Source organism: Phycodurus eques, chromosome 15, assembly GCF_024500275.1.
Source record: "Phycodurus eques isolate BA_2022a chromosome 15, UOR_Pequ_1.1, whole genome shotgun sequence".
NCBI lineage: Eukaryota > Metazoa > Chordata > Actinopteri > Syngnathiformes > Syngnathidae > Phycodurus > Phycodurus eques.
In genome coordinates this window covers 11682423-11699193 of record NC_084539.1, presented here as the reverse complement: position 1 = coordinate 11699193, position 16771 = coordinate 11682423, and the positions used below count along the sequence as shown (strand labels likewise).

General features: G+C 40.3%; 2 protein-coding genes across 4 annotated transcripts in view; both read right to left on the bottom strand.

Moving 5' to 3' along the window:
- The window catches only part of LOC133413394 (rab GTPase-activating protein 1), a 96572-nt gene that overhangs the window by 33602 nt on the left and 46199 nt on the right, over positions 1–16771 (bottom strand). For 2 of the 3 annotated variants that reach the window (XM_061697712.1, XM_061697713.1), the window contains one exon: positions 4329–4442. In XM_061697712.1, coding sequence (XP_061553696.1) covers positions 4329–4442 — 114 coding nt within the window. Of the gene's footprint in view, positions 1–4328; positions 4443–14580; positions 14665–14746; positions 14830–16771 lie in introns of those variants that run through there. The other variant, XM_061697714.1, reaches the window with a different exon arrangement.
- Positions 9942–14624, bottom strand: LOC133413396 (probable G-protein coupled receptor 21). Its single transcript, XM_061697715.1, has one exon. It carries the CDS (start codon positions 14025–14027, stop codon positions 12786–12788), a length of 1242 nt encoding a protein of 413 aa, XP_061553699.1. The 5' UTR covers positions 14028–14624; the 3' UTR covers positions 9942–12785.

Genomic DNA, 16771 nt, shown 5'->3' with positions numbered 1-16771 from the left:
GTGAATTCAAACTTATGAAATTAAGTATAAGAGGATGAAATAACCTCATATAGAACATAGAGGTGTTTATAACATTTATCATCACTCGTATTGAGATAAAGGGTATTTAAAAATGAACCTCCATCATATAATTGATTAAAAGACAAGAATAAAAATGGTCAGGAAGGCTGCCAAGAGGCCTGCAACATCATTCGGGAATAGCAGGAAATTTGGGGTAAGAATTGGTTGTGCCTGTCATGTGACAACAATCTTTTTGCATGCTTCATTAGTCAGGGGAGCAGGACTGAAAAGCATTTTGTTCAAGCCTGGAAAACCATATAAGTGAGTGCTTGATTTACGACAGTCCTGACAGTGGACATTCAGTGGTTATGAAAGGCGCATGTAAAAATGGATCATCACATGGCATGAGAATACACGCCGAGTTACCGCTGTGCTTACTGTTTTTCATTTGTTTTACATTTATGACCTAGAAGTGTTTTTCATACCAATATTTATTGTAATTATGACTTTAATAATGCATTAGCGTAGGTTAGTGATAGACTACGGCGCGTTCTGACTTACATATAAATTCAGGTTACATTGCCACTGTAGGAACAAAACTGTCATAAACTGAGGACCTCCTGTACGGAGTCTCCTGAAAGCATGTGGGGATTTTATGGTTGTTAAACGTCATAACTTGAAAACAAAACACCATACCTACCTTTGACACTTGGTGGTGGGAGCATCATACTTTGGGCTTTTGCTAAGGTGGAGGGAGTTATTAAATGTTCCAAACAATGTTGAAACAAAACCTTGCACCTTGATCTAAATCCAACTGATAATCCGTAGGGCAGTGGTCCTCGAAGTGTGATACGAGTAGTGTTGTGCTCAAGACCACACCATCCGAGACCAAGACTTGCCTGAGACCATAAGTCACTGAGACAAAGACAAGACCAAAACTTTTGGAAGTCAAGAACGAGTTCAGACCGAGACAAGCCAAGACCCATGACAAGACCAAGACCATAAAATTTAATCTTAAAAATGACAAGATTGAACAGTTAAAAGAGCAATTTCTTTTACATACATTTGAGAGTCAAAAACACTGTCTGCAACTCTTTCAAAGGGCAAAATGCAAAAATCTCAAATCTTAAAAAAAATTAAGTGAAATTAAAAAAAAAACATTTTAAATAAATAAAAAAAAACTCAGCTAAATTCTTGCAAACAAATACAACTTTGCATGTATTTAAAAATGAAATGCGAGTGTAAAACTAGTTACCAGTGCTGCTAATGGTACAGAGTGAAAAAATAGCCATTTCAGTTGATTTGGCACAAGCTACAAACTACAACCCCAATTCCAATGACATTGGGATCTTGTGTTAAACATAAATAAAAACAGAATACAATGATTTGAAAATCATGTTCACTACAAAGACATGATGTTTAATGTTCAAACTTTACAGTTTACCACTGTGTTACATCACCTTTTCTTTTAAAACATTCAATAAACGTTTTGGAACTGAGGACACTAATTGTTGCTTTGTAGGTGAAATTCTTTCTCATTCTTACTTAATGTACAGCTTCAGCTGTTCAACAGTCCAGGGTCCCTGTTGTCGTATTTTACGCTTCATAATGCGCCACACATTTTCAATGGGAGACAGGTCTGGACTGCAGGCAGGTCAGTCTAGTACCCGCCCTCTTTTACTACAAAGCCACGCTGTTGTAACACGTGCAGAATGTCGTTCAGCATTGTCTTGCTGAAATAAGCAGGGGCGTCCATGAAAAAGACGTTGCTTGGATGGCAGCATATGTTTCTCCAAAACCTTTATGTATCTTTCAGCATTAATGGTGCCTTCACAGATGTGTAAGTTAGCCATGCCCTTGGCACTAACACAGCCCCATACCATCACAGATGCTGGCTTTGGAACTTTGCGTCCATGACAGTCCTGATGGTTCTTTTCCTCTTTGGCCCGGAGGACACGACGTCCACAATTTCCCAAAATAATTTGAAATGTGGACTCGTCGGACCACAGACCACTTTTCCTTTAAACATTGATGTCAGTTTTTGAAGCAGTGCCGCCTGAGGGATCGAAGATCGGCCATTCAATGTTGGTTTTCGGCCTTGCCGCTTACATGCAGTGATTTCTCCAGATTCTCTGAACCTTTTGATGATATTATGGACCGTAGATGATGAAATCCCTAAATTCCTTGCAATTGTATGTTGAGGAACATTGTCCTTAAACTGTTCGACTATTTTCTCATGCACTTGTTCACAAAGAGGTGAAGCTTGCCCCATCTTTGCTTGTGAATGACTGAGCAATTCAGGGAAGCTCCTTTTATATCCAATCATGGCACCCACCTGTTCCCAATTAGCCTCTTCACCTGTGGGATGTTTCAAACAGGTGTTTGATGATTTTTTGCCACCTGTCCCAGCTTTTTTGGAACGTGTTGCAGCCATAAAATTCCAAGTTTATGATTATTTGCTAAAAACAAAGTCTATCAGTTTGAACATTAAATATATTTTCTTTCTAGTGTATTCCATTAAATGTAGGTTGAACATGATTTGCAAATCATTGTATTCTGTTTTTATGTTTAACACAACATCCCAACTTCATTGGAATTGGGGTTGTATAATACTGTTAAATAAAGCCAATTTAAGATGGAATTAAAACCTCTTTCCAGAAATGTTCATCTCAGAAAGACAATTAGATTCGCTGGTGTTACAGTTAACTTTAGCATCTGTGTTTAACACCTGTGTTAGTCAAACATGAATTGAAGGTATTTGCTTTTTTACCAAGTGCTTTTCCTTATTATCACTGTGACTAGGTTGGATAGGATAAGAAATGAGCGCATCAGAGGGACAGCCAAGGTCTAGATGTTTTGAAGACAAAGTTAGAGAGAGCAGACTTTGATGGTTTGGACACGTCCAGAGGAGAGAGAGTGAGTATATTGGTGGAAGGATGATGAGGATGGAGCTTCCAATCAAGAGACCAAGAGGAAGACCTAAGAGAAGGTTGATAACTGTAGTGAGGGAAAACATGAGGCCAGTTGGTGTTAGAGAGGAGAATGCAGGAAAGGATGACATGCTGTGCCAAATCCAAATGGAACAAGACAAAAAGAAAAGAAAATGATGCGTAATAGATCCATCCATCCATCCATTTTCTACCGCTTATCCGAGGTCGGGTGGCGGGGGCAGTAGCTTTAGCAGGGACGCCCAGACTTCCCTCTCCCCAGCCACTTCATCCAGCTCCTCCGGGGGGATCCCGAGGCATTCCCAGGCCAGCCGAAGGACGTAGTCTCTCCAGCGTGTCCAGGGTCGTCCCCGGGGTCTCCTCCCGGTGGGACGTACCCGGAACACCTCAACGGGGAGGCGTCCGGGAGGCATCCAAATCAGATGCCCCAGCCACCTCATCTCCTCTAGATGTGAAGGAGCAGCGGCTCTACTCTGAGATCCTCCCGGATGACCGAGCTTCTCACCCTCTCTCTAAGGGAGAGCCCAGACACCCTGCGGAAGAAACTCATTTCGGCCGCTTGTATCCTGGATCTTGTTCTTTCGGTCACGACCCACAGCTCGTGACCATAGGTGAGGGTAGGAATGTAGATCGACCGGTAAATCGAGAGCTTCGCCTTTCGGCTTAGCTCCTTCTTTACCACACCGGATCGATACAAAGTCTGCATCACTGCACCGATCCGCCTGTCAATCTCCCGCTCCATTCTTCCCTCACTCGTGAACATTATTTTGGTACAGTTGTTTATTTTTCAATATTTAAGTGCAGTGTTACTGTTCAAACTGTGCATACTGTACAGTAGCTTACAATAATATTAAATATACCTTTTAGGAATAAAACCTCTGCCTTGTTTTTGATGAACACTGGCTTACTATGCTAACTGTATTTTAATGTTCATCATTATGGTGGCACTTAGAGAGCCAAGTATTTTTTGAAGTGGAACTTAGTGTAAAACGTTTGAGAACTGTAGGATGACCTGAAGGAGTCCGTATTTAACAATGTTTAACATCTTGGTGTCATAATAAAAAAACAAGCATTTTAAAAGCGAGGTGTCTACTTTTCATATCCCACATTCGAAGAAATGCCTTTATAATATCCTCAAGAATCATGAAATGTGTAAAATTAAGTTTAGAAACACACACACTGGGGTGGAGAGCAAAAAAAATAAAAAACAGCCTGCCAGCTGCAACAGCCGCCACCCAATTTACCCTTGGGCAATGAAGCATTTCCGGTTCTGTTATTGCACTTTGCTGATCTAACATGACTGACTAGCTGTATAATGACCTAATATTGACGGTGCAGACGTGAATTTAAACCTCTAAGTGTGAGCGAGTGCTTAATTACCTTGCAGATCTTATACAGGGAGTCTTGCCCATCTCCTCCGGTGTCTTTGAAGTAGTCATGAGCTGGGAACGTCCTGTTAATGTCCCGGGTGATGGCACTGTCCTGCGGGGATTCCTAGCAGTGAGATAAGGGGCGAAACAGATAGGACAAAATTTATACAATTTGGTCAAATTAAAACAACAACAAAAAAGATCACAAAATAAAATAAAAACAATTGCGGGGAAAAAAAGTAATGTTGCTTGGAAATATAAGACACCCAACAGCAACCAGCAATATGGCGAACATGGAGAAACAAAAGTAGAAACATTCACACCATCATTGTTATACAATGACTATGAGCAACAGGGAGGGGGGGGGGGGCAGTAATACAGCAATAGGGTGCATGCCTGTTGGTGTAAGCAGGACATTTAACGGCATTAAATGATAAAAACAGCATCAGAGCAGACATCCTTGGATTGTCATATTTAGCAATTCTGTGATAGATTAATGTCTTATGATGAAAAATAAATTCTCTCATATAGACACTTCCAGGCTTAAAAGGTTCAGCACAGCTGCTACACTCATCGCAAAAGCGACAAAGTGCCTCAGCTCATTTCCAAGAGAAAGTGTGATGCAAGACTCAACAGTGAATATGCTGTAGACTTAAATTAATCACCCTTTGTTTCATCGTGAATAATTTGTTTCTCAGAATAAGTCGTGTTAAACGGTGGCCACTGTGTGATAAATAGAACGGAGCAGAACCTCCAAAGTGTAATGACCCAAAAGTTAAATAATTTGGACTTCACGAAAAAACGTGTCTGTCAACGATCTTGAAAAGATGAGTAGTTATAATTTGAGTTGCATCCAGTGGTTAACATCTCTTTACGCCTGTATAACGGTTAGGAATGTTAAATGTTACCTAAAACATTGCCTGTACAGTAAATAAGGTTTTATGATGGTGACAGTTTGAGTGTGTACCAAATGAATGCATTGAACATTATTTCCTATGCCAAAATTGTTTGGAATTCAGAACAACTGGCGTCACAGAACAGATTGCAATCTGCATTTCACATTGTCTCTTTACTCCATAGCACTTAGGTGCAGTTCAAAGTTGGGACCTTGGGTGATGTAAGACACAGATTAGTTTATTTATTATTTACTCATTTAACCTCCTGTGCAGGAATATGTACAAGCTTCCATTGAAGCTCTCTGTACTCGAGCACCCTCCTCTCACATTAGTGGATAATGAGAACAGGAACAAATAAGAATGAGAATGCATCAAGAAGATTACCTTGGGAATTTGCTGTTGTAACAATGTTAACTAGAAGATATATTATCTTCCAATGCTTGTTTGTAATACTACAAATGAGCAACATTAAAAAAAAAAAGAAAAAAAAAAAGGCAATTTAGTTTATTCATTTATTAACCATTGCGATTGGCTGGCGACCAAGCACTATAGAATATGGATGGATGGATATTCATTAACCAGAACTACCTCAAAATATGAGAAGTTGTAATAACAACCTATGTTCATAAGAGTTTTTTTTAATGTCTTAAAGTAGTGATTTGTGAAAAGCAGCAGCTGTTTCTCTAGATACTGTCTGTACCTTTATTCATTCAGTATTTCTTAAAAACCAAAAGAACATGGCCAAAAGACAAACTCAAAAAATAGAAAAAATAAATAAAAAGTAACATTTTCATGTTTGTGAAACGTAACATCTGAGTGGTACGGAACAGTAATTTCCCAGTATTCATGGTGAATAGTGACTGAACCGTGCCGCGAATAACGAAAAAAGGGGGGTTATTGCCATCCGCCCAAAAGTTTTATAATTGCCTATATTAATAATTTCAATGATAAATGTACCAAAAACTATTATCCTAAATTACTAATATATAATTTCGAAATCATCTTCCAACATTGCCCTTAAAAATACATGGCTTATACATGATTTCATCTTTAAAAAATGCACTGCATGTGCGCCTGTACATGCAGCAACAACTCTGCGTGACTTCAAAGAACAACCCAGGCTACACCAAGTTCCTTTCCGCATACAAAGCTTGTCTCTCATTTGAGATGTGTTACTTCAACATACTTCCTCCCGATTTCTACAGGGATTTGGCGACATCTTCCAGTGTTTCAGAACGAGCACAAAAACCATGAACAGGTGGGTTTTTCAGCAAATAGCTGAGGATCGGTTCCACAAAAAACAGCTTTGTATTAGTAGAACACTTTGAATAGTGAACGGCGAATATGTGGAGATTTCTATATTAAAATTTATAGTGCCCTGAATACTCTGTAGTAATACCTCCTGACAAACCTTTAGACATTTGTGGTTTCAGTTTCATTTTTTTCCAGCTAATTAAAGCTTCGCTGTGTTCCTGTAATCCACCAAGTCCTCAGCACCCTCCTTCCCCCTGTCATCAAAAGCTCTATACCAACATCCAGAGAGGAAGAACTGCCGGATGACAATAAAGCCTGTACAAAAAAAAAAAAAAACACAGGAAGAAAGAAATAGTAAAACTAAAGTGAGATAAGGGCGATCATAGACTGGCATCTGTGTTACTAAATGAAATAAAACATTTCACCATGACCTGAAAGTCATAGATACAGGATACTATAGTTCACTCCGCGTTTGTTGTTTACTGTTTTTGGAAGACTGTGTACCAAGTTTGTCATCAAGATGTAGAGTGTACCGTATGTTCTGTGGTAAATCCTCCACATTCTGTCATTTCTGGCCTGTTATCTCCATTATGACAACAAAAGCAGACAGTACAGTAACCCCCAGTACAGTTTAAGCCCAAGGCCATCGATATCCTTATATCAGTTCATTCAGAGGCAGTCTTTGATAATTATACATTTTACAATCGTACGCCTGGAGTGAGTGCATCCATAAAACTGATCCACAGCATCCGGGTGAATGATAAGCATCCATGTTTATACAAGCACCACTTAGCCGTTCTTATCTCAAGTGCTGAGAGCTTAGACAAAGACCCTTGACATAATGGCCAATTAACTTCCCTTCTGTCTTTTTGTGTTCAGTTGAAGAGAGCCTTGGTATGAAGTTAGCGTGAGAGTGGAATGAAAACATACCCAATGTCTCATGGTGGTGGACGGAACTGGAGTACCAACAATTAAGACCATTTGCTTCTCCATGACTGTCAAACAGGGAGTACAGTAAATTTACACACCAAAGAAACCATGCATGAGACGGAAAATACATTCAAAACTAGAATAGTGTTCAGCAGAAGGAAGACTTCCAAAAGGACGGTGGATGACATTAGCACATCTGCCTCACAGTTCTGAGGACTGCGGTTCAAATCCCGGCCTGTGTGGAGTTTACATGTTCTGCCTGTGCCTGCGTGGGTTTTCTCCAGGCACTCCGGTTTCCTCCCACATCCCAAAAACATGCATGGTATGTTGATTGAAGACTCTAAATTGTCCTTAGGTGTAAATGTGTGCGCGAATGGTTGTTTGTTTACATGTGCCCTACGATTGGCTGACAACCAGTTCAGGGTGTACGAAGATAGCTGGGATAGGCTCCAGCACGCCCGCGACCCTTGTGAGGATAAAGCGGTACAGAAAATGGATGGATGGGTGCGGGGGTTATCTGTGTTTGGCGACGTTGCGCAACATATAACTACAAAATGCATTTCAGCGGTTTGGTGATGAAATGCTGCCTCCAAGAGGGAAATTGCAATTGAGTCTTTATTGGCCTTTGGGATACAGCTAAATTAAACAAAGGTGGCCTCGCACCTACACGATTAATTTGCAGTCTGGACACAGCGGGGTTTGTAGCTATTGCTTTTTTTTTTTTTTTTTTTTCCCCCTTATCACAAGCACGGTCTGAAATGCTAAAAGGTACAAAGTTGGCAAGCTTAGGTTGCCGCTCACTTCAACACACGCCCTATTTTAAGTGAGCTGCAATTCTTTATCTTTTGTGTATTTTGACAGAAGAATGTAAACTGTGAACAGTTTTAAAATGGAAAAATTGCATAATATTGCATAAAAGGTTTTTAGAGAATTTTCAACTAAAGTTAAGTCATAATATTTGATGAAAAAACAGTCCGGTGCTTTCTTTAGTCATTTGAATGGCTTAATAAAATACAATGAAAAAAATATACAGCTGGTTACAATGGTGGGTTTTCAATAATGTTAATGTAATACACTATGGATTTCTATATTGTATATGAAGTTTGGCTTCAGCCACAAATAGGTTTGTAGTTTCTTGAGATGCAGAACAATTCACAGGAACTATGTTCAATCCATTTTCCTCTAAATTTGCGAGCATGACCAAGCTGATCTAATTAGTAAAGCCAACGTCTATGATTAAAATAAATACATTAATTAAATAAACACTGGATTTTATGAGAATGTTATAACAATAAACAAGGGCTTTGTTGTTCTAAAAGTTGTTTCTGTCTCACCATAAGAAAATAATTATCTGAAGCTGTTATACGGAGAAATGCATTGATTTTAGCACTCCAATATAGATTTAAGCAGCTGTAATAATTGTAAAATATACATATACAGACATAACGTGATAGCATTAACCCCCATTTCCAAAATAAAGGTTGTAGTAATAATTGCTGGATTAAAATCATTGAATAACATGCATAGTATACAGTTGGTTTGACAAAATGTTTATTGCTTGGATGTACATGCTTGAGACACAAGGGTTTGGACTCATCAATCAGTGATTAGTATCATGAATACAAGCAAGGGGACAAAACATGCCCAGGTTGTAGACAAATAAAAACTTCACTGGAGCCAAATGTGGCAGACCCACAATGTGTGCGACTGAATGTACTGTACGACCACTATAATGCTGGGAATAACAGATCAGAGTTCCGCTTCCGTGGGAAGGCGGAGTATTTAGCCCTCTATTGTTTATGTCCCTGATTTTGTTTGAGTTAACAATGAAATGTCAGCCATTGTGTTATTTCTATGCTCCCTGCTGAAATGCCAAAAGAACATAGGATTTTATTTAAACCTGGCAAATTCTTCTCCTAGCATTCTTTCAATTTCCAAACTCGACCCCCAGCTGTGCTATGTTCTCACCTTTCCTTATTCAATCATTAAATGTTAACAATAATCCTCACGCCTTAGTTTTTGTGCCACATCTACTACTATGCTGTTTTAATTCTAACAAGCAACATCAGTATCTTCCCAATCACAACAAGGTTGTGAGACAAGGGGAGTGTAGATCATAATAGTGCCAAAGACAACGTAAAGTGCCAAATCAACTTCCTCCACTCTCTTATCAATCTCCCATCATTCAGTCATCCACTTAAACATGCGCTACCTCATTACCATACTGCACACGCAGCGCTCTGAATTCTGGTGCCTGTGCGTTACACTCCATTTACATCATGTTAGGATTATCTCTGCGACAATCTAAACTGGCACATTTGCAATTTAGCAAATGATGAAGTTTTCCATGATTGCAAGCTATTACTTTTCTTTGATTAAGACCTTACTGAAGAATTCCATAGACCATATTTATTAGTCTCTTGTAAAACATTTTATCATATGATGCGTATATTATGCTTTGAACATGTTGTCATTGACTGTGATTAGAAAAGGTAAACAGACGTCAACCGTACATAGAGATATTACATTTATTTTCTCAGTACAGATTCACATGTACAAAGTTACAATACAATATACAGTACATGTAGGTTTGCTACCCAGCAGAGCATCATACAATCTTCTGATATTGGTCACAGGGTCTCACACATTTAATTGATTTTATCTCCACATTCTCAGTCTATGAATTCATCGTTTAAAACTCATTCTGCATTTGACAGTGACTTTATATTGGTAAGACCGGACTCTTATCTCAGTACAAGTAAAAGTCAGCTGCTCACAAAAGCTGGGTCATGAGTGTGCAATTAGCTCTGTACTGGTGTGTCCTATTTAGATGCTAAAATAAGCACAAAGAAAACCCAACACAGATCAAAAGAGGCATAATGTCCGTCTCTTGCTCTGCATGTGTGTGAAAGCACAGTAATTGATTAAGGTTATACAACCTGTTTAAGTGTTTAATGGCCAACGGTATTGAGTAGTTATAGTCCTAGATGTTGTCTTAAAATGTAATAATTTAATCATAAAATCTCTCAAAAGGCTTTTATTTACAAGGAGCCATGCTGTATGTACAAGTTGAGAATGTATTAACAGAAATGACTCCACTTGCTCCCTGACAAACAAACAATCCAGAAAGTAGTGCACAATTTTTTTGGCAGCAGCAATACCCGTCATCTGACCTTGAATTTTTTATTTATTGTTTAAATCAATAAATTCTGATCACCTCCGTAGATTACAATCCGACATTTTCTCTTCAAGCTTTAAAAAATAAAATAAAAAATGTAACAGTAGTATCGCCTTGATAAGAACTGCCAAGGTAAAGATGCACTTTCACAATAAATACAATTACAGTTCGGTTCTGCCTCATTTACTCTGTCTTCACAATGGAATAGACACAAACCTTCAATATGGCATTTCTTTACACTGACAATGAGTTGACAGCAGAAGGTATTAACATGAATGACTCTCATATTTGGCACTGCATGACAGCATTTTGTAAGACAACACATGTATCTATCATTATTGTGCATCATAATTACAAAACAGTACACCCACAAAAACACTTAAAATATCCTTGAGTGGGAGTTAGTTGAGCAATGGAAGGTGATAACCATGTTAGCACCATTACTTTAATTAACAGTCTTGTCCAGCCATCGGTCGCGTTCTAGTACACCCGAACTGAGTCGCTAACACTAGCGCATGTGTGCTAGCAAACACAATGAAAAGAAAACATGCGAGTACAACAAGTAAAGTGTTATAAGAACAAATGGTCACTACGTAAATGAAAAAGTTATACCTCACTGCTAACACTGTTAGCTGGCTGCTTTGCACCCCTGGCACAGATAAACTGACAGCCCGTCTATTCAGTCTAACAGTCAGATGTCTACAAAACGGAGCCCTCTCTAAATGGTAGGGTAACAAATTCCCACTTTAACTTGTATTTCAAGGCAACAATGAATTACATCAAGCTGCGGTTCACAGTCATGACAGTCTACACCAAATGTGCAGAACCCCCTCAAATATTACTAAGTCCCCATACTGGATACCAGTTTGAAAAACAAAAAACTTTCTTTGGTATATAACATAAGGTATGTGAAGCTATGTTATCTATTTCCATGTTTTATACTCATACAATGGATCTCTTCATCTTGCCGAAAGTGAAGTTCCAGTAACAGAAGTACAGATGAAGAGATGGAAACATACATGCATGAATACAGACACATGCAAGTCTCAGGTGTCACTCTCCTTTCAGAAGAACTTTGTAACCAGAGAGAATGGCCTCTTTGTTTTGTTTTTGGGTGTTTTCCCGTGTTGGTCAACGGTTTTGTGCAAATCCACAGGTACATTACAATGATTACAATAGTGCATCTAACTTCCACTGCGCTCAATGGAACAAGGCAGTTCTTTATATAAGGGACGTGAAGTTTCAGCTGCCACAAAATGCTCAGTGTGTCATTAGACCACTGTCCTCAGGCATAATATGTACCAGATTATTAAATGATGTACCAATTATCACCGTACAGATAGTGTGAAAACATTCTCTATTGGTTTTGCTTAATAATTTATGCTTACATTTAGTAACACAACAGGCATGCAATGAAATTACCAGACAGAAGAGAAAAATGTGGGGACAACTGCATTATATGCAACAACAACAAGAAAGGAATTTTAAAAAGACTGCATTTTTGTTGTTGTTGCTAACAGTCAAAGCCTCTCATGGTCATTCATCATAAAATCTTTGAATTTTCATTAAGATTGAATGTCTTGCACAAACCAATAGAAAATGGATAAAAGACAAGTTCTACCTCTACATTGCTTGTATTGTGTTCACTGATTAAAACGCAAACAGACATATTCATTGATTTTAATTCAATGCAATATACACGTAATAGTTTTGTTCTAAGTACATAGCGGGGCAGGAGCACCTCAAAGTACTTCGTACATTAACAGTTCAGCTCCCCCCTACATAATGTTTTGTTTTCATTCACATTGTTTTCTGCATTGACATACATACCCTTCTTGACAATACTCAACCCTTACATTGTGTTGCCTTTGCAAAAAGAGTTATATATATTTCCAAACAGAAAAACAATCTTGCTCCTCTAAAATCCCATCCATCTTTCACTACTGTCCCTCAAATGAATGAATGAATGACAACTTGTGCGGCTATTTAGGACATTTTATCCTTCAGTGCTTCACTCCAGACTCCTCCCACTGCCAGCGGTGGCGTGTGCAGCGAGGATATCTGTGTAACCTCCAAATGTGATGGAAACAGCAGTGGGTTCATGATGCTGCCTTCCATCTCTTCGTGGAAACATTTCAACTTGCAGAAGACACTTTTTCTGAGCAGTTCAAATGCCAAATTTGGCACAAGGCTGTCCCCAATGCGGGCACTACACATGACAAGTTGTGCCAATTCCTATGTCTCCGTGGCCAGATCCATACCCTGTCCCAGCACATCCCTGTTCAATAGAACCGATGAATGCCTTTTTGGGTTTCCTTACCCCAAACCCGCTGCCGCTGCGCCGTAAACAGTAGGAGCAGAGGCGCTTGAGGCCCTTCCTGAAGGCAGAGTTGGAGAGACTGTATATGAGACAGTTACAGAAGCTGTTGCTGATGGCCAGCCAAGTAGTGAGGAAAGATGCTGCAGGATGGTGGTAGATTCCACCACTCTCCAACAGAAAGTAAATGATATAGGGCAACCAGAGGATGTAGAAAACACTGGTAATGCGGAACAGTACCATGGCATACCGTTTGTCCGGGTATGTTGAAGATGGTTGTTGATACTGCGATTGTTGATGGTGGTCTTTCTGAAGTTTGAATAAGCCGGGCGAATGACTTTGGTCTAACTCACCATTGTCCTTGACCAGAGATCCAGATGTCAAACCTGGGTCTTGGTGCGGTTTGGGTCGGTAACGTGCGTGACGTTCGCTGATCTCCCGTGTATGCTGTCGGCAGATCTTGAAGATGTTAGCATAAGTGAAGCAGACAGTGAGCGCAGCAGGGGCATAGAGAAGCATGACAATGAAGGTTGTGAAGGCTGGCTGGGTCCTCCACTGGACAGCGCACCACTCCACCACATCGCCGTGGTAACCAGGCTTTCCCCACCCAAGGAATGATGGCAAAAACACCAGTGCAGAGTACAACCATATCAGAATGATGCAGCAGCGCACTCGACATGGAGTTACCAGGGCTGCGTAGGTCAGGGGTTGTGTGATGGCGATGTAGCGGTCCACGCTCACACATGCTAATGACGCCATTGAGACAGACTTTAAAACGGATACCATGTAACCGAAAACCTGGCAGGTGAGTTTGGGGTCAAGTCCTTGAAGGTGATGAAGTAAGGACAAGGAGGGGAAGAGGCAACTGACACCAACAAGCAAATCAGCATAAGCCATAGTCTGGATGAAAGCACTGGTGGTGTGCTGACTAAGCAAAGGGGCACAGTGAAAAACAAAAATCACGACCAGGTTACCTGAAATAATCAGAACGGTGAGGAGAAGGATAATGGAGACTTCAAGCAGACAGGTGGTGATGATTTTGGAATAGCTAATCTCAAGCAGGCAAAAGGGAGCAGAGAAGTTCGACAGGTCAGTAGAGCTCTGGTTCAGTGGATCCAGAGAGGAATTCATCATCAGGATGATGTCTCGTGGGGCCCTTCAAGAGTAAGGTCAAACTAATTATTTTTTCACGTAGTTTCCTGGCTTTGAAACTAACTGCATGGTTTCAGTTTAAACCAAAGGCTCCATGTTTAAATTCCGTAGTTAATCAGTCACTTCATTTCAAATGCAAGGGGGATGGGAAGGTGATGAAGCCCTCTATTTGCAGTTTTTTGTTTTGTTTTGTTTTGTTTTTTTAAATAGCAAGCAAATGAACACAGAATGTGTCTCCTGGATTCTGATTATTCCGAGCATAAGGCAAAAAAATTGCCTTTGTTGAAGAAAAAAATCCTGTCTGGTTTATGCTTGACAAGCCTTTGGTGCCCATAAACCCAGAGATGGCTTCAACATCTCCTGGAGAAGGGACTTAACGAGGGGTCCCTCTTATATTTCGGTAGTCCACAGAATCACAATCCCAGCTTCCAGTAAAAATATGCAACATGCTGAATACAAAAAGCAGGCATTAACGATGCTATGTCCGGCTTTTCCTGATTCTTGTTCTTTTCCTCGTTTCTTGCTCCTTGTTTACCTTATTTCCACCACACTTCCGTGTCGGCCGGCTTTTCCCCCCCTCGAGTTTCCGTCTAGTCCTTTGCCACAGTATCACAGCAAACTGCTGGGAGGAAAGCGGTGTACAAGGTGACAAATGTTGAAAATGCCTGCACACACACTCAGACACAAACACACCTCCACACCTCAGTTGCTATTTCGATCAGGGGCAGCAACGATGTCTGGAGTGGAAATGAGGTAGGGAGGCATACCAAGGCTGGGAGAACCCTCTGCCTCCTCCTCTTGGTGATGATTTATCCTCCTTTACTAACCGTCTCTTTCTCACTCCCAGTCTCCCTCCGTCCCACCCAGCCACCCTCTCTCTCTCTCTCTCTCTCTCTCTCTCTCTCTCTCTCTCTCTCTCTGTCTCTCTCTCTCTCTCTCTCTCTCTCTGACGAAACACTGGCAGATGTCCCTCCCTTCTCTGTGGCTCAAACCAATCATCAAGAGTAAAGACGTGGCTGGATCTATCCTACACCTTCTCCAGCCCCCCTCCATTTCTCTTCTGTATATGCTGTCATGCGCACAGTCAGATTATTATCACAACGATTAAATACTGATACAAAAGAGTGGTCTTAAAGCCTCTTTATACTCCTGCGGTCGCCAACGCCCGCATTGCATCACATGACCGACGAATTGCCCCGTGCGGCCCTTCTGTGTAGCTTGACGCGCACGCTGCAGAAATGGTTGCTGCGCGTCGAACGCCGCGGAGCTCATCTCTCGTGATTGGTCCGTTTTAGTCACATGCTGTGATAAAGTACTCAGCGTGCCCCTTGGTTCTACATACCATCTATGCCGCCGCCTTCCCGATCGATTTTGCAGTATAATTAAACGTATCACCTGGTCATCTAGGTCCATTTGTTCTAGCAGACACTGTTCCACGGTCGCCATGGTTGTTGCTTTGTTCCTTGTTACTGAAAGGAAAGTAAAAACGGCGACCTGAAATGGCCAGAAAAATGCAGAGGAAACTCCAGCCTGTGGTGTCCTAGCCAATACCAGCAGTAGCGACATCTCCGACTTGGAGGTGAACTGCAGCCCATTTTCAAAACTGCGCGCATGGGTTGCACTCGAGTATAAATGCAAACTACGCGCCGGATAGCCACAGTGACGTCAGCGTGGTCGCGCGAGTATAAAGACGTGTTGACCCAGTTGTCTGCAAAATTATCTATGATCTGTATCTTACTGCCCGAATCGTTGATTTGGAGTAGACATGTTTCAATTGAAACAATGACTGCTGATGATAAAGTACACCTAACACCACTTGACAGAGAGTGAATCGAGCCAAAATGAGATACCAATGTAGAAATACATGATTATGCATGCCAACAATGCTATGTGAAAAACACGATTTACTACGGTTTAGTGCAGCAAATATTTTGTGAATTACAGCAAGAACAAAACCACTTTCATCATGGGTAGTATTGAATACTGTCATGTTTCTTGAGAGGGGTTTCTGATATTCAGTCAGCTATAATACAACCATATAAACAGGAACAATCTTTCGAATTATGACCGGTAGTATTTTAATTGTATTAGAAATATCTTAAATTCAATATCTTAAATTGGAGGTTTTCATAAGTGGAGGTTACCAAAGTTGTTGATTTTTTTTTTCTTCCACAAAACTGAAAGACAAATTACACAATGGGTAATAAATATAAAGTTCTAGTTGCAGACATGAAAACACCAAAGGCATGAAAAAGGTGACAAAACAAAAAAAACATTGTAGGGCAGTCGGGGGGGGGGGATCCACTAGGGTCCCGCAGAGAATGTTTTTTATTTTAACATAAATTAAGCAATCTGGAAGACTCTGAAGAGTACAATAAGGCAAAAAAACAAATTTTCTTCACGCAGAAAAACATTTATTTACACCGCTCAAGTACATGTTGATGTACAAATTTAGGGTTGAAATTCAATTTGCCTCATTTCTTTGCTTTTTTGTTTTGGCCTCCAACTTGAGCCAGGTCCATCTCCACCTGCACCTGATGCCTGCTTCAAGTCGTGCCACATGAATAGCATCCTCCTCTTTAAGAACTATCATTCTGGAAAAAAATACAATCATTGTCTGCTTCACTTCCTTTTTCACTATTACCAACTTCAAAGGCTAATCCCAAATGCATCCTGCAGGAAAATTTTAAGTACAATATTTGTGTTTATGTTGTTAAAAAGTAGTT

What these genes read in the sequence shown, in the direction of transcription:
- LOC133413396 (XM_061697715.1), bottom strand. Translation starts at nt 14,027, where the DNA reads ATGATGAATTCCTCTCTGGATCCACTGAACCAGAGCTCTACTGACCTG.